Source organism: Condylura cristata, unplaced genomic scaffold (assembly GCF_000260355.1).
Source record: "Condylura cristata isolate star-nosed mole 26May11 unplaced genomic scaffold, ConCri1.0 scaffold00001, whole genome shotgun sequence".
In the NCBI taxonomy this organism is placed as follows: Eukaryota; Metazoa; Chordata; class Mammalia; order Eulipotyphla; family Talpidae; genus Condylura; species Condylura cristata.
The window spans coordinates 52733613-52751838 of record NW_004567102.1 but is presented as its reverse complement, the minus strand read 5'-3'; the positions used below and the strand labels follow the sequence as shown (position 1 = coordinate 52751838).

The window sequence follows — 18226 nt, the reverse complement described above, 5'->3', positions numbered from 1 at the left end:
CACTAGAGGAAATTTTTTTTTTTAATTAATACACATAATGAGTGCCTCTCAAACTTTTATATACCTACAGTACACTTGGAAACCTTGTGAAAAGTGTAGATTCTGATTCAGGATGTGGGATAGAGCCTGAGAATCTACTAATTAATTGGCCCTTCCTGGTGGCCCAGCAGATTAAAGTGCAGCACTCCAAATCTAGCTGCAGCTGCTTCAGCACAAGTTTGGTCCCCGGCCAGGGAACTGACCCACATGGTACAGCAGACTTTTCCTGTCTTGCCTGCTGCTCCCCTCAGTAGTGTACTTCATCAGTGAACCTGTTCTGCTCCCCACTCTGTCTCTGGTGAATCCTCTCACCACTCACGCCTCTGGCCTGTGCCCTACTTCTATATGCATAAATGAATAGATCTTTAAAATATAAATTGTATAAATCGTGTGAGTGTGTGCAGTGATGTGTGGTTGTCATGTCCTTGCAGGTATGCCAACAGTAGCCTCATAAAGTACATGGAGAAACACAAGGTGAAGCCTGACAGCAAAGTGTTCCTCCTGGTAGGTACATCTTTCCCAGGCAGGAAAGTTGGATCTTTAGCACAATTCCTACCTCTTCCCATTTACCATGAAATTGTCATGGCATTTTCTCCTCCTTTAAGGAGGGAAAGAAATTGGTGGATGTTAGGGCAAAGTAAAATGACATCTGTGGAGATAACAACCTTGACTTTTGATTTTAATTTTTTTTAATGATTTATCAGTAGAAAAAAATTCTAAAAGGGCTTTAATTCTGATAATTTCTGCCAATTTAACATAAATATGTATAGTAAGCATGCAGTGAACTATACAAAATATTAACCCTGAGATAGTGATACAAAAATCAAAACATGGTCTTGTAAGCAACGTTTTCATGTTCTATCAATTTCTTGTGTATTACTGTAGCTTCAGAAACTCCTTACTATGGATCCAACCAAGAGAATTACCTCAGAACAGGCTCTGCAGGATCCCTATTTTCAGGAGGACCCATTGCCAACTTTAGAGTATGTATCTTTCCTTTTTTATGTCCTTTACTCCAAGGTAAGGATGGCAGGTGGCAACACATCACTGGTTACTGAAGTATTTTTTTTTTGACATTAATTCTACCTCCAAGGTAATTCTACCTCCAAGGAAAGCTACTGAAGAGGAAGCTTCCATAATTTGAAACAGGCAAAACTATAGAGAGGTGTGAGTGAAAACAATTATTCTGGGAATGTTCATATTTAGTAAAGCTGAAAACAGATGGGATGTTTCATAGATCAATCAACCAGATTAGTTTAAACCAAACTAGTAGGGAACTGAGAATTTAAAATTCCATGTTCCACTTTCTACCAGACCCAGCTATTCCCTATCCTTGTTACATCCACTTACATAAATTTCAGTGCAACATTTCTTTAAACACCCCTCCCCCCCCCAAATCATTATTGAAGCACTACAAATTCATTTATTTTTAGTGCTGATGGAATTGTGTGGAACAGGTTGCACCTGCTAGCCAAGTCACCACCCCTTCTCACTACCGTCCATGTTTATCTTACTGACTCTGGTCACAAAGCACATTGACAGGGACCATGCTCAGCGTCTGTAGGAAACCACTCCATAGGGAAACAGGAGGCCGGGAGCGCAACCAGGGGCACGGCACACACTGGTCACCACCTCCTGAGCCAGGGCCACCTGCTGAGACGATTAATATCAGCTAGCCAATGGCAATTAAGATTTGCTAGTGAAAGTGGCAATTACTATAAAAAAATGTAGAAAATTAATTGTTCCTTGTTGATTAAATTAAAGTGTGTTGGGAGGCAAGCTATCAGCCATAGATAAAAGATTAGGAAATAAATTCAGAAAAAAATGGTAGAATTTTAAATCAATGCCACTGATATCATAGATTTTAGATCATGGTATTTCTTCTTCTTTTTTTTTTTCTTAATGATATTTAGCGTGTTTGCTGGCTGCCAGATTCCATATCCAAAACGAGAGTTTCTTAATGAAGATGAGCCTGAAGAGAAAGGTGACAAGGTATAAACTTGCTTTAGTATATACTTTCACTGTCAGAGTAAGGGAAGCAAAAGGACAACTTTGGGAAGTATAATTCAATAATTCCTAATATTTTACTACCTTCAATTAATTTATTTCTGGTAGATATACCTTGAAATTTTATACAGTAAGTTTACAAATGAATGAACTTCCTGATTTGTTTTTAGCCTGTCTTATTCCCCAATTCTTCATTCTGTTTACTTTGTCCAGTGTTATTGTCATCACTGTATCCAGGCTGTTTTCCTAAGCGTCATTCTGTTCTTTGGTCATAATTGGCTATGTCAGGCCCTTCTCCAACCTCCCCTGCTTTTCCAAAATCATGGTAGGAAAGACTGTTAGAGCTGTTTTAATGAGTGTAGCTTTCCTGATGCCTTATGCTTTTCAGTGTGGTATCTGACTGATTTGGAGGATAATGTGCATATAACTGAACCTAAGAGAATGAGTAACCTGTACTTTTTCTTTTGGGGGTTTGGTCTGCCTTGCTACTTCACCCTCCACTCATTCCAGTCACTTTGGTATCCCACATCAGTCACTCCCAGATTGGTCAGCAGTCACATGTAGAAATGTCTTTCTCGTTTAATTCTGTATCAAGTTTGCTCTTTGCTTTTTTTTCCTATTAAGAATCAGCAACAGCAGCAGAACCAGCATCAGCAGCCCACAGCCCCTCCACAGCAGGGAGCAGCTCCGCCTCAGGCCCCTCCGCCACAGCAGAACAGCACCCAGACCAATGGGACTGCGGGAGCAGCGGGTGCCGGGGGCGCTGGAGCCGGGCTGCAGCACAGTCAGGACTCCAGCCTCAACCAGGTGCCTCCAAACAAGAAACCGCGGCTGGGACCTTCAGGCGCAAACTCAGGGGGGCCAGTCATGCCCTCAGATTATCAGGTAGTCCCTTAAGTTTGCTTTTTAAATGTTCACCCGTTTTATGAAATGGGAACTAGATTTTTAAAACATTTTTCTTATACTTATTTTCTTATGTATTTGCTTTCTTCCATTATTGTTTGTTTTGTACAGTAGTGGATTTCTTCCTTCAGGTATAATCCCTGCAAGCTCCCACCACCACCATAGCGTTCATGAACATTACAAAGTCCTTTGTGCTCTTCCCTCCTGAGTTTTTCCCCCTTTCTTGCCCTCCTTGCTGGATGCCTCAGATCTATAGTTTGCCTGATATATAGTTAGTTATATAGTTATACAGTTTTGTCTTTTTCCAGGTTTTGTTTTACTTCCCTCTATTCCACCTATATGTGAAACCATCTGATATTTTACTTTTTCCTTCTGACTTATTCAGACACTCACAATCCCATCCAGCTCCATCTATGTTGCTATGAATGGCATGAGTGTATCTTTTTTGATTGCTGATTAGTGTTCCATTGTATATATGTATACCACATCTTCTTGAGCCAGTCATCTATTTTTAGGTATTTGGGTAGTTTCTGTATCTTACCTATTGTAAATAGTGCTGCAGTAAACATAGGGGTGCAGGTAGCTTTTTGAATTAATCTACCTTTCGGTAGATTTCTAGGAGTGGAATTGCTGGTCATATGGTAGATCCATTTTTAGTAATTTGAGTTATCTCCACAAGCTTTCCATAGGGGTTGGACCAGTTTGCATTCCCACCAGCAGTGTAAGAGGGTTCCTTTTTTTCCTGCATCCTAGTCAGCATTTGTTCCCAGTTTTTTGTTTTTTTTAATATGGCGCCATTCTCACTGGAGTGAGGTGGAATCTCATTGTGGTTTTGATTTGCATTCCCCTGATAGTAAGTGATATTAAACTTTTTTTCATATGCCTATCGGACATTCACATTTCTTCTTTGGAGAAATGTCTTTTTAACTCTTCTGCCCTTTTGCTTCATTTATTTATTTTTGGTGAGCTATGTAAGCTGTTTATAGATCTTTGTGGCCAGTCCCTCTGTATATCTGTTTTGTGTGAGGATATTTTCTCTCTGTCAATAGGATATCTCTTCCTTCTGGTTACTGTCTCGTCCACTGTACAGAATTAGTCTGAAACAATCCCCGCTGTTTATCTTTGTTTTCCTTGATTCTGAAGATGAGTCCTCATAGATATTTTTGAGGTACATGTGATGGAGTATTTTGCCTATGATTTCTTCTATATATTTTATGGTTTCAAGTCTTACATTCAAGTCTTATATCCAATCTGAGGTTGTTTTTGTTGTTGTTGTTTTTTTTTTTTTTGGTGTGTTGTGAGATGGTCATCTAGTTAGATTCTTTTGCACGTGGCAGTCCAATTTTCCCAGCACCCTGCATTGAAGAGGCTATCTTTGTTCAGTGTGCAGTATATTTTCTTTGATCCTTTGTCATAGATTAGTTGAGCTTATATGTATGGCTTTATTTCTGGGGCTTCAGTTTGATTCCGTGGGTCTGTGTGTCTGGTTTTGTTCCAATAACATGCAGTTTTTTCTATTATTATGGCTTTGTAGTATAGTTTGGAGCATGGGAGTATAATACCTCCATTCTTTCTCCTTTTATTTAGGAGAGATTTAACTATTTGAGGATCCATCTAAATTTCAGAAATATTTGTTCCATTTGTTTGAAGAATGTCATTGAGATTTTTTTTTTTAAAGATTTATTTATTTATGCATGCAGAACTAGAGTACAGGCCAGAGGTTCAGGGGTGGTGAGAGGATTCATCAGAGACAGAGTGGGGAGCCGAAAAGGCCAACTGACAAGTACACTGCTGAGGGGAGCAGCGGGCGGTCAGGGGAGGTCTGCCACGCCATGTGGTCACCTCCAAGGTAGGCGGGATCAACTCATGCGGAAGTGGATTTAGCTTCTTAGTGCTGTGCTTTAACCCACTACACCATCAGGGAGGGCGTCATTGAGATTTTTATTGGAATGGTATTTATTCTGTAAATTGCTTTTGGTAGGATGGTCAGGAAACTAGATTTCTGTTAGATCCCATTGTAATTATGTTGCACATAATTTTAATGTTTGTGCTGTCTCTAGGGTATTATATGAAAATGAAGACTTTTGTCATATTTTGTGTAATTTCGGGATACTTAAATTCTTTATTTGTTTTAAACTGACACTCCAAGAAGGGGGAGAATACAGTTCCTCCTTCCTGAAATAAGATTTCTCACCGTACCACTAATTACTGCTACTTATATCAACTTTGGGTGATAAAAAGATAGCTGGCTTAACTAAGCACTTGAAAAAAGAGAGAAGTGGCATCTTATTTTGGACAAAATAACTTTATACCTCAGAAAGATTTGCTTTCACTGGAAGGAAATATTTAGTAAGTAGCCACATAATCACAGATAAGAGTGAAATTTAGAGGGCCTTCCTAGTGGCACAAGGGGTTACGTCTCAGCACTATGAAGCAGTTTGCAGCCACTGCAGCATGAGTTCGATCCCTGGCCAGGGAGCTCACCCACATGATGCAGCAGACGTCTTCTATCACCAGCTGCCTCCCTCAGCAGTGTACTTCCTCAGTCTGCCTGCTCTGCTCCCGGCTCTGTCTCTGGTGAATACTCTGACCTCTACCCCTGCCCCCACCACACCTCTGGCCTATACCCCAGCTCTTACATGCATAAATAAGTAAATTTTTTAAAAAGAGTGCAATTAAGATTGAGACGTCTCAAAAATAGTGGTTAAATCTCACTAGAAATAATTTTGAGGGTAGAAAATGCATTTTTGTTATTAAGATACAAAGCCAGATTTTACCAATTCAGGTAATTAAATAAAAAAAATCTTAGGATTACTAATTGGAGAGAAGAAAGCATAGGAAATTTTGCCCTTCTCCTCCATCCTCACCAAAAAATCCTAACAAAACCAAAATCCAGAAACATTTTCAGGGTAGTAACAAGCTAAGAAAAGCTCCAAGAAGAAAAGGGAAAGCTTAAACGAAAGGCAAAAAACCCAAAAAGATTTAGAGCCATAGACCCTCTGGGAACTTGTGGAGGAGGAGGAGGATTTAGCTAGAGATAATAGAAAACACAACTACAGGCAAGGGAGACATAAACTCACTGATAAGGAACTGGAATCAAGAGAAACATTAGCAAGAAGACATAATAAATAGCTCATAAACAGGCTTTACATTTTGAATATCTCGACAAACTAATGTGTTTTCACACAACTATTTCCATCTTTCAAAAGATTACCTATTAGCGGGAGTCTATATACTACCTCCTTGTGGTTCCAATTAAACTAATCAAGGCTTCAGTTTGACCTACAAAAATAACTTGCTATTTGGGTGGTAGTTGATAACATATTTGAGTTTGGTTATAAATTCCGTTTTCCCCCTAACTTTCTTTTCAATTATAGGTGCAGCACACCTTTACTACATACTGAGCTCCTCTTTGGGTCTCTGATTGTATTATACTAACCTGATTAAAGTCAATTATCACTGACTTCTTTCAAATCCAGGAGTTCTTCTAAATGCTTCTCTTTGTCTCTTCTGCTCTCTCCACTTAAAATAACACAGCAGATCTGTGGATAGCCATCTCAGCTATTTAGCTGGAGAGACTTGTGTGAGGTGAGGGAGTTCCCACATATTTGTGATTTTCATATTTTCAATATGTTTGTTCTTTCTTTATCTGAGCTATTGTGAATCTAACCTGAGAAAGCAAAGCAGACCTCACCAGTCTTAAAATTGTAGAACTTGTGACTAGATAGAACATTAAAAAAAAAAAAAAAACCTTAGAAATTGGAATTTTGAAATGCTTCTTATATCAACTAATCAGAGTCAGGAGGAGGGAGCAAAGCAGAGTTGTGTTTAACCGGGCAGTCTTACTGCCCTGTTGTCTTGGGCCAGATGTGGCAAGTCCAGTTTGGCTGCTTTGTACACCAGGTGGGGAGACCTTGTTGATATTTGTCATTCTTGAAGCTCCCAGGGCCACCGCAAAGTCATTTGCATTTTTTAGCTCCAACTAATGGCTTTATTGCATGCACTTCTCCCACATTTGGCTCACACCAGCCTTCTAAGCATAGCCAAAGACACTGGTTCTAACGAAGTTTGTATTTAACCAGGTGTCATGTCTTACTCTATACATGAAATTTCCTTTTACATACTTTGAAGATAAATGTTTCATTTAAAGTAATAAAAATATATTGAATTGAAATACATTTACCTCTGCTTTTTCTTGAGGGCATTTTCAGGTATGAAAAGTATTTTAATCTAAATAGTGCCTGACGTTCATAAGGTCCATCTGTTGCCACCCCACCTTGCCTGGCGTGTGGGTGCTGTTGCTGCCTCTCCAGCCTCTACCTCTGAAAACACTTCTCCAAAAAATGGTATCTTAATCGCCAATTTGTTACTTATGAGAATATTGTCAGTATGTGTTATAACTACCATTGATTTAGTGTGCCAAACTAATCATTCTTGTGTGCAAATCTCTATTATGCGAAGAAAAGCAAACCAGAATTAGTACAAAGAGCAGTGGGTCAGCATAAGTTTCCCCTCTCCCTTTCTTTGCCAGTGTATCTCATCTCCCGAAGAAATCCAGCCAGATGTGGTGCCGAATAAGCAAAATGCATGAATAACCCCAGTTAGCTGTCAGCTACTGAGGTCTGAACCAGAAGCCTTTGCTGAAAATGGCTTTTTTTTTTTTTTCCTGCCTTAGTAATTCCCTTTCTCTGATTTCCTCTCCTAGCACTCCAGTTCTCGCCTGAATTACCAAAGCAGCGTTCAGGGATCCTCCCAGTCCCAGAGCACACTCGGCTATTCCTCCTCCTCACAGCAGAGCTCGCAGTACCACCCCTCTCACCAGGCCCACCGGTACTGAGCACGGAGCTGCTGCAGCCCGGGCCGGGCAGACTCCAGCAATATGCCTGCATTGAGAAGAACCAAAAATGCAAACTGTGATGCCGCTTCAGACTCGTCTGATCGGGACGGAAATTACAAACTGAGCATTTTGCAGGACCGGTTGATGACGCCTCTTCTTGATGGACTTGAGGTTTTTGTGAAGTTTCCCCAGCCCCCTTCCCTGCATGTGTTCCATTGTGACTTCTCTGATAAAGCATCTGATCTAATCCCAGCACTCTGTAACCTTCAGCATTTTTTGAAGGATATCCTGGTGCACCTTTCTCATGCTGTAGCAATCACTATGATTATCTTTTCAAAGCTCTTTTAATAGGATTTTAATGTTTTAGAAACAGGACTCCAGCGGTGTATAGTTTTATACTTTGTGAACTAATTTAGCAACACAGGTAAAAATGCACCTTTTAAAAGCACTACGTTGTTTTCACAGAATATAACTGTTTTGCTCATGGAAGTCTTAAACAGAAACTGTTACTGTCCCAAAGTACTTTACTATCACGTTTTTATTTATCTCGTTTCAGGGAAGGTCTAATAATAAGACAAGCAGTGGGACAGAGAGCACCTACAACCAAAAACAGCCTAGATCTTTGCAGTTACTGTGCTTTATGCTCTAAAGAACTGAAGGATGTGGTAATTTTTATATAATCATTTATATGGAACTTAGTTCCCAGAATCATCTTATCCTGAATTGTATTCAGTAATTAAGATTTATAATTTTAACCTTCATGTAGCTAAGTCTGCCTTTAAAAGGGTTTCTGGAGCTTGGTGAAATACAGTCCTCTGGTGACCCACACCAGAAAACTGATGAGAATGTTAACTGCACTAGGATTTCTTTAAGGAGTAATGTTGATCAAAGGATGTATTACTTCCCTTTGAAGGAAAAGCTTTTAGTGTGTATTGTATATAAAGTTGGCTTCTCTAAAGACCATTGGTTTCTTCACATCTGGGTCAGCTTGAGTAACTTTTACATAATCAAGGGTACTCAAATAGAAGCCTGCAAATTAATCTGCTTTTAAAATAAAGAGCAGCGTTCTTCATTCATATTGCATTAGACATAGAGTGACTATTTTTAAAGCATGTTTAAAATTTTGGTTTCATCCATGTTTAAAATATGTATTATGTATGCATAATTTTGCTGTTGTTACTGAAACTTAATTCTATCAAGAATCTTTTCATTGCACTGAATGCTTTCCTTTGCCCCTAGGAGAAAACTTAATAATTGTGCCTAAAAGCTATGGCAGATAGTATAAGACTATATACTAGATAAAATGCATATTTGCATTTCCATGATCTATGAATTAGAGGCTGAGTTCTTAGCCAGTTTAAGGAACCGCCTCAATCCCCGGAGTCAAAAGGAAGAGTAGACACTTAGTGGTCCCATTGTAATGTAAGGGGCAAAAAATTTGTGTTCTTCTGAATGCTACTAGCAGCACCAGCCTTGTTTTAAATGTTTTCTTGAGCTAGAAGAAATAGCTGATTGTTGTATATGCAAGTTATATGCATTTTTTTTAAACTATTCTTTGTGAACTTATCTACCTGGTTATGATACTCTGGGTCCATACACAAGTAATCTAAGATTTTAGACAGAAGCCAGTATACATTTTGCACTATTGATGTGATACTATAGCCAGGGAGGACCTTACTGATCTCAGCATAAGAATGCTCATTAACAACAAAGTCTGTATTGTGATAATCATTAATACTGAAGAAGAAACAGTTGATGGAATCCACTGAAAGGAATTTCTGATTGTCTCCATCACAGTTTACCCTGTTTTATCTTTTAAAACGGACTTAATAGCCCTCTACATAATGTAGCTACTTGTACAAAGTTCTGTCCTACACCCTGAGACCTCACTGTCCATACAGGTCGTCAGGTGCTCACCACACCCTCACCCTGTGCCACATACTATGTTGGCTGGAAGATACAGGGGGCAAGGTGTACTTCCTGTCCTCAAGGAACTGCTGATGGCTCTGTGACAGGAAGTTTCCTGGGATGTCTTTGCCATGTGATTGACTTATAAGTGAAACCATCTTTAACTCTAGGAAGACTTTTGTTTACTTCTGAACCCACATAGTTTGTCATTTCAAATTCTGCTTTACAGTCAAGTGTTAAGGAGAGATTTCTAGTTTACCTTCAAGAAGAGTTGATATCTAAATGTCACATTTGACGTTAATGTTTATTTGAACTATTCACAGCAATCTTTTAACAGTAATTAGGTGGCTCCTGTGACAGCATATGCTCTACTTAGTGATTGTAGGAAATTAACAATGAAAGTAGATGTTCTTTCATATGCAGGTCTTATGATATGTGCTTCCATGATCACAGACTAGCTTGCTCTCCTTGTATACAATGAATTTAATGGGCAGAACTGACATATACACTGTAAGGGGATTTCATCAGTTGCCCCCAGTACTCACTAGTCTCCATATATAGCTGACCGGATTCTCTATCACACACACAACTGGGTTTGGCTCTGGGCCTGTGTTCTTGCTTCAGAGTTGTTCATGCCCATGGGTGCCCACTCTCCAATGAAATAATTTTTGCATTTGACACACTCAAGGGCCCTAAAACTGTGGTACCTTGAAGGAGACCTGTGAAGCCTTTCAAGGTTAAAATTTACTTTTCTGGTTCCCAGGTGATCACATTCCTCTTTGAAAAATTGGTAACAGACAAATTTGAAAAATTGGTGACAGTCCAATTTGAAAAATTGTTGAAAATCCAGGGGAGACATCCCTTGGGTATGGGAACCCCCAAACCAGGGGAGGTTTTAGAAGGGAGGAAAGAATCAAAGTGAAGGTTTTCTGCTCTCCATGTTACAAAACAATTTTCATCTTATCTTTTTGTTGAGATACATGTTTGAGAGAAGGGATTCTAGGCTTTCAGAATGGCTGAGCTCAAGTTAAGGTAGCCCGCCTGGCTGTGGGCTGATACTATAAGGCTGAAACAATCCTTGTGATGAAGTAGATCATGCAGTAACATACAAAAACCAAGGACATGTATATTTTTATATCTGTGTGGTTTTAAAACTTTAGTACTTAGAATTTTGGCATTCTGCACTACTCTTTTGCTCTTATAAATGTAATTTACTCTTAAAAATGGAAAGGAGCGACATTTACCTACATGTTCACTGTCTCATTCCTGGTGAAGCCATCGCTAGTTGTACGCTTCTAAAATGATACGTTTTCTGCGAAAGGAAAAGGAAAAAGGTAGCTGGCAAGTGAGATTTTTCAGCTTACTCTCTTAGAATACATTTATGTAGCAAAAACTATATAATGAAGGAAGAATTCTATGAAAATGGCAAATCCTGAATTCTGGTGATACCTTCCTAGGTAATGGAGAAAGGCAGTGAAATGGTAGACTGAAAGAGGCTTGAAGGATTCAATTATAAGATTTTATATAAAACATAGCAGTTTAGGTTCCCCATAATCTTCGATAACATTCATAAATATCATAAAAGAAAGCTCATTGTTTTAGGACTTTTTAAAAAATGTGTTGTACCTAAGGCCATACTTACTCTGCTATCACTGCAAAGGAGTGATATGTATGTATTATATGAAAAAAAAAATCCTTAATCTTAATGCACTGTTATCTCCTAAATATTTAGTAAATTAATACTATTTAATTTTTTTAAAGATTTGTCTGTGTAGACACTAAAAGTATTACACAAAATCTGGACAGAATGTGTCCTTTTTAACAACAATTTAAAGTAATTTTTATATATGTTATGTAGTATATCCTTTCTAAACTGCCTAGTTTGTACTTCCCATAATTCCTCTTTGTGAAGTGTACCTGTCCTTGTCTTTTTCAGTCATTTTCTGCACGCATCCCCCTTTATATGATTATAGAGCTGACTGTGTCTGCTCCCACACTCTGCTGTGAGCTGTGTGCTCAGAGCCGGCTGTACCCCAGCAAGGCCTGCTCCATGGGGTGCAGGACGAGCTGCTGCTTTGGAGCCTAGTGTTTCCTGCTTTTGAGTTGTCCTGACATCCTTTTTGAAATGACTGTTAAAACTAAAGTAAATTACATTGCATTTATTTTATATTCTTGGTTGTAATAAAATTTAATTGACTTTGCTTCTGTGTGGATTCTTTAAGAATAAGAAAATTGTCCAAATAACTTGGAGTGTTAACATTTTATCTGTGTGCCTAGCAGCTTTTCAGATTGCACTTGTCCTGCAGAGCGGCAGTCTCCCTGTGAGCTACAATATGCTCCTTTACTGAGAATGCATGTGTCACAAAAGCAGCAAGGTTGTAAATGCCTCAGAAGCATAATGACAAGTTTATAAACCTCTCTAGGGCAAGTATCCTTTTTGGGTTTTTTTGTTTGTTTGTTTTTTAATGAAAATGATATTTTAGAAGAAACCAGTGGGCAGGTTTTTTGTGACCAAAGTCGCATTGTGAGCTTTTCCTTTTATAAGAACATTATGTTGTACCAGCTTCCCCTTCTTACAATTTACTTAGTGAGACTTCTGTGGTCAAGCGTCATGGAGTGAAATGAGGAATAAATGGCATAAATGCAAAACTTGCATTTCTCTTTAAAATAGATATTGCACATGTCCACTGGTTCCAAGGCTCAGCACAGATTCCATATTCTGTATTATTTGTAGGGTAGGTCGTCTCTTGGAAAACGTCTTTGACCACAGCTGCCTTTCTAACCAACCACCTGAGTAAGATGAAGTGAGTGGCTGAACAAACGCCTTGGCACTCCTGGAGAGATAACTCGAAAGTATGGGTCCATCTCCTTAGCAAATTGTAAGTTCTTTGTGGACAAATTTTACATTTTATGCCCCACATTTTCCCACATCTGGCATGATGCTCAATATGGCAGATTTTTATTATGGCAAATCACTAGCATCACTTTTGTACACATAATATTCTTGGATTTTACAGTAGGCTGTGTTTGTACATGGACAGGGATGAAAGAATGTAATTTTGTTCCATGAATCATGAAAATGTTAGAAATAGTTATAACTTTTTGAACTATGTTCATCTATTTTTGGCTGCAAAGTCATAACCCTAAAGGAACAGACATTTCAACTTGCATTTGGATAAAAAAAAAAATTGAGCCAAGTTGAAAAATAATAACAATACAAAACACAACAAAACAAAACCAATTATAAACCAGAGGCATCCTGCAGTGGAGGGAGAGGATCAGAAGGAGTGAGGGAGAAGCACAGGGGGCTGGTGATGATACACAGACAAATCATACATATATGATTTTATTTATTTGTGCATACAGAAATGAAGTACAAGTCAGAGATACAGGAGCAGCGAGAGGATTCACCAGACAGAGTGAGGAGCAGAACATGCAGATAGACAAAGTACACTGCTGAGGGGAGCAGCAGGCGAGACAGGAGAGGCCTGCCGCGCCATGTGGGTCACCTCTGGGGCAGGGATAGAACTCACACTGAAGTGGACACATCTTGGCTTGGCTTTGCAGTGCAGTGCTCCAACCCACTGGCCACCAAGGAAGGCCCCAAATAAATATTTTTAAAAATTAAGCCAAGTTAGCTATACTTGCTAGTTTTCAGAAGCCATCTTTTATTTTGTCTGCCTAGAAGTGGACATTTTAAAGGCCTCAGTAGCATTCTTTTATGTAACAGACATTAGAAGGCCAAATTAGATAGCAACAACCAAAAGAAATGGGAAAAATCGATAATTTAGAGGATATAATACAGGGCAAATACTGAAGTGTTAAAATGTGTTTCATGCATTGCTCATTTGCTACTCAGCCCCTCGCAATTCTTTTGTAGAAGCCCTTATCCCCATTGTGACTGTTTTTAGAAAGGAGGCCTTTATGGAAGTAGCAACGGTTAACGATGTCATAAGGAGCCATAAGGGTAGGCCCTGATCCAGTAGGATTAGTGTTCTTGTAAGAAGAGATGACAGTGGGAGTTCCATTCCCTCCTCTCCATCCCTCCCTTGGCTCCTTGTGAATCCAACAACTAATACATGGCCATCTGTGAACCGTAGAGAGCCTTCACCGGGAGCCCAGGCCTGCCAGACCTTGATCGTGGATTTCCTACTCTCTGGAATTGTGAGCAAATTTCTGCTGTTTAAGACAATCAGTCTGTTTTGTTACAGCAGCCTGCTCAGATTAATACCGATTTTGGTACCAAAAGTGGGGTGTAGCTGTAGCAATACCTAAAAATAGGAATGAAAGTGACTATATAACAGGGTAGTGGGTAGAGCCTGGAAGAGTTTGAGATACATGCTAGAAATGGAATGTTAAAGTCTTCTCTGGCAAAAACTCAGAAAGAGGAGAGAGATGGAAGGAAATCTTCCATCTTAGAGAATATATAAATGTCATGAATAGCATGTTAGTAAGCATGTTAGTAAAAATATGTAAGGTCATTCTGATGAGGTTTTGTGACTGAAATGAAAAAAACAGGTAATTGGAAACTGGCAAAATAAAACATTGCAAAATACCACTTCATGGAAGGTAGAACTTTATGGTGTGGAGGATTCCGTGGGTAGATCCAACTCACTGAGCATGTGAGAAAGCAGATGGAATTAAGAAGACAAATGAAGCATTTAATTGAATGCAGGGACAGGCACTGTGTTTGAGTTGTAAATGTGTGATTACATGTTTTTCTCAATTATATATATAGATCATAAGCAGTAAATTGCTGAGTTCTAAGATGTACATTTGAAGATATTTTACAAATATATACATTCATATAACCAAAACCCAGATCAAGAAACCCATTTCTATCAGTCTAGAAAGTTTCCTCATTCTATTTTCTAGTCAACATCCCCACACTCACAGAGCCAACCACGGTTCTGATTTCTTCATTTTGTCATCTCAGGATTCCATATAATGGGAACATATAGTTTATACTCCATTGCCTGGATTCTTTGGTGCAACAGTGTTTTTAAGTCATCCATTTGGGTTTATCAATAATTTGTTTCTTTTTACTTACGATTAGTAATCCATTGTATAAATATAGCATAATTTGTTTAGCCACTTATTAATGGGTACTTGGTTTATTTCTTTTATTTTTTTAAAAAATTATTTATGTATACAAAAACTGGAGTATAGGTCATAGGTGCGTAGGTGGGATAGGAGGTGAAAGGATTCATCAGAGACAGATTAGGGAGTGGAACAGGCAGATTGAGTGAAATACTCTGCTGAGGGGAGCAGCAGGTGGGTCAGGAGAGGTCTGCAGTGCCATGTGGGTCACCTCCCCCTGGCTGGGAATCAAACTCATGTTGCAGTGGCTGTGGACAGCTTCATAGTGCTGCACTTTAACTCCTTCTGCCACCAGGGAGGGCCCTTGGTTTCTTACTTGGGGCTAAAATCTATGAACATTTTTGTGTAAGTTTTATTGTAGACAAGATTTAATTTCTTTTGTGTAAACTTAGGAGCAGATTAATTAGATCATAGAATAATTGTTTATCATTTAAGGACAATGCCAAAGAGTTTTCAAATAACTACCATTTTTTTACTCAATAATGCTTGAAAATGTCAGGTCCTTCACATTTTCAGTAATATTTAATATTGTTGATCATTTCCAAAAAGTCTAGGAATTCTACTGTATGTAGTAGTATCTCCTTATGATTTTAACTTGCATGACCCAGATCACTAACAGTGTTGAGCATTTTTTTCATGTGCTTATTGAGCACTAGTATTATTTTCACTGATTTTTATTAATTTATAAGCATTTTTAGATGCTGAAATATGTCCTCTTCAACTGGATGCATCACTAGTATTTTTATTGTTTTAATTTTGACAAGGTCCAACTTTTTCACTTTTAGTATATGTGTATAACTAAGAAACTGATTCCCTTGAAGTGTCATCTTTATTTTATTCTAGAAGATTTATCATTTTAGCTCTTAGTTAGGTCTATGGTCCATATCAAAATAAGTTTTGTGTACATTGTCAGCTAAAGGGCAAGGATCGCTGGTGTTTTTTTTTTTTAAATATGAATATAACATTTGATTAAAAAAAATTTTATTTCTCTCATTGTTTGTAACTGAGTCTTTGTCCAAAGACTGAGCCCACTAAGGGGAATGGAAAGCAGAGAGAAAGAGATCCTCTCTCTCATGTAGATGGGATGAGCAGTCCCTCTGAGATGTGAGTGAGTTTGATTCCTAGGTTGTGGTCTGCCAGTGAGTGCCATGAGAAGACGTTTGATGGAGTTGGTGATGTCTCAGTTCATAAACTCCAGACTAGTAAGGTCTCTTCCAGAAAGTCCTGTACTTAGAATAAACTGCTGAAACATCCTCCAAATTGAACAGGACATGGATTATAGGGCCGAAGGAAAGAGAAGGTCCAGATGAAAATAGTAAAGGAGCAGAAAAGGTGGGTTCAGAAATCTAAAGGTATTTTGTTCCCTGAAGTCTTTGCACAAACTTATTAAGCCTTTTTAACCACAAGCATTTCAACTCTACCCATATATTTAACAATCTTTAAAAAAAAGTTTGCAGTTCTCTAATGACTTAAAAAATTCCACACATTTTTCTGTGTAAACAAGGAATAGATTTGTATTCACTTCTCTGCCCACACTATGTATATAAAAGCCTGCTGGCATGAACAAGAACCTTAGCATTGATTTTAATGTATGCATGTACATATTTTCATATATAATTACTCATTTGCAATTCATAGGAATTTTCATATGAAGAGGATGAGCCAAAAAAGAACTACAGGTTAAGCAGAGACTCCTGCCAAGTAATTTATGTGGGATGTTCTCATATGATCATAACATGTTCTTTGTTTCTAGTGAGGACTGAACAAAGGAAAATTAAGTTTTTAAGCAGAAATTCAGGGTGTGTCTCTGTAGTGTTAATATTTATTGTCTGGTAAATTTGCTTGTGAAATTGCCTACATTACTTAGCTATTCTGTGATCATTTAAACTCACATCTTGACACCAATTGGAAAGCACACTTATTAAAGAAAGGACCGTCTCAGGTTTGTTCACCTTGGAATATCCAAGGACTCTAGACATATGAGTGTTCAATTACTTTCATTGATGATGCTCAAGAAAATTCAGGTTGGGCTCACAGAATAACTTCCTAAGATGGAAGTTTTCTAATTAGTTAATGATCTAAGTGAGCTACAAACCCTTGTTAATGGAAACTATCAACCATTATATTGGGTGGTTTAAGTACCATGTGATTTGATTAGTCTCTCTGGATTTTCCCAGTCCTTATGCTCTGTAGAAAACAAAATAATAGAAAGGCTAGACATCTTATCTGGAGCTCACCCTGGCCAATAGAATTAACTTTTGTTTGCTCTAGTGGCTATGGAATGAAAATAATGGCTCTAGAATCCAGATCTTTTCACCAGATCTAGTTTCAGCAAACAAGTAAATCTGCAGTCTACCAAGGCCACCACACCCTTTCCATTTTCAGAGATGAAAACAAATGAATTCTGTAAGATTTTTGTACTCTTTTTTTAAAAATGTAGCAGAACAACCCAAGTCAAAACTTTCTAGAAATTTCTTCTTAAAAATGTGTCTACATGTAAAACTTTATTACCACCCAAATCCAACTCTGAATATTGTTAGGAAAGCCAAATATCCAATATCCAAGCCAGCATCTCAAAGATATTTCATGAAACACTACTTCCTAGAGTAGTGATCATAGTCAACTCTAGCTGGAAAATCCTGGGACTAAAACTAAGTACAGACCTTTTCAGATCCTTTGATTATGCTGATGACATTGAGAATTTCCATGTTTATTTGGTCAAAGAACTCATTTTGCGTGCACCTCCAAAGTATGTTCTGCAGATAACAAATTTGGAAATTCTGATTGTGACCTCCACAGCCTTCCCCTATTTCCTACATGTCAAAAGTCCAATTTATTCATTCTGTTCAGAGTGGCCATATCCTTCCATGAAGACTGTCCTTCATCAGTTCCAAAGAAAGAACAGTGATTGGATTAAACCCAACACATCCATCTTGTTCCTTTGGCCACATGATTTGTTCAAAGTAATGCCAAATCTGGCCAGTAAAATTGGAGTGGAAAACCTTCTGGGGATATTTTGAAAGGAGCCTTGTATGCTACACCCACATTCTAGGAGCATTTGTTTTGAGCTTGAAAAGTAACCAAGACAGCAACATTCCATTTTCTGTCTTAGGTCTTCTGTATAGGAGTTGGCAACAGTGGCTGCCATCTCAGAACCATGAAGCGAGTCAGCCTCAGAAGCTGTGCTGAGATGCTAAGGATCATGGAGAGAAGGATGAGAGCCAGGGTTCTTGAGAAATATATCAGATCTCTGATTTTACCGGTCCTGGAGCTGCCCTATCTCCAGCTTTTCTTTTGGGACATCATAGATGTCTTTATTTTAAAAATTAATTTCATTTGTGTCTTTTATAATAATCCATAGTCAACTAGTCAGAGTGTTAATGCTTTTGGCTCAAAGATTGAACACTCAAAGTATTGTGTTTGGTGGAAATG

The 18226-nt window shown here is 38.4% G+C and overlaps 1 protein-coding gene across 1 annotated transcript in view; it reads left to right on the top strand.

The window, feature by feature from the left end:
- The window catches only part of CDK19 (cyclin-dependent kinase 19), a 128351-nt gene extending 119023 nt beyond the window's left edge, over positions 1-9328 (top strand). Inside the window, exons 9-13 of the mRNA XM_004673765.2 lie at positions 471-543; positions 925-1022; positions 1953-2031; positions 2671-2931; positions 7655-9328. Of these exons, the coding sequence (XP_004673822.1) occupies positions 471-543; positions 925-1022; positions 1953-2031; positions 2671-2931; positions 7655-7786 (643 nt within the window). The 3' untranslated portion in view covers positions 7787-9328. The remainder of the gene's footprint in view (positions 1-470; positions 544-924; positions 1023-1952; positions 2032-2670; positions 2932-7654) is intronic.
- The last annotated feature ends 8898 nt before the right edge of the window (positions 9329-18226 follow it).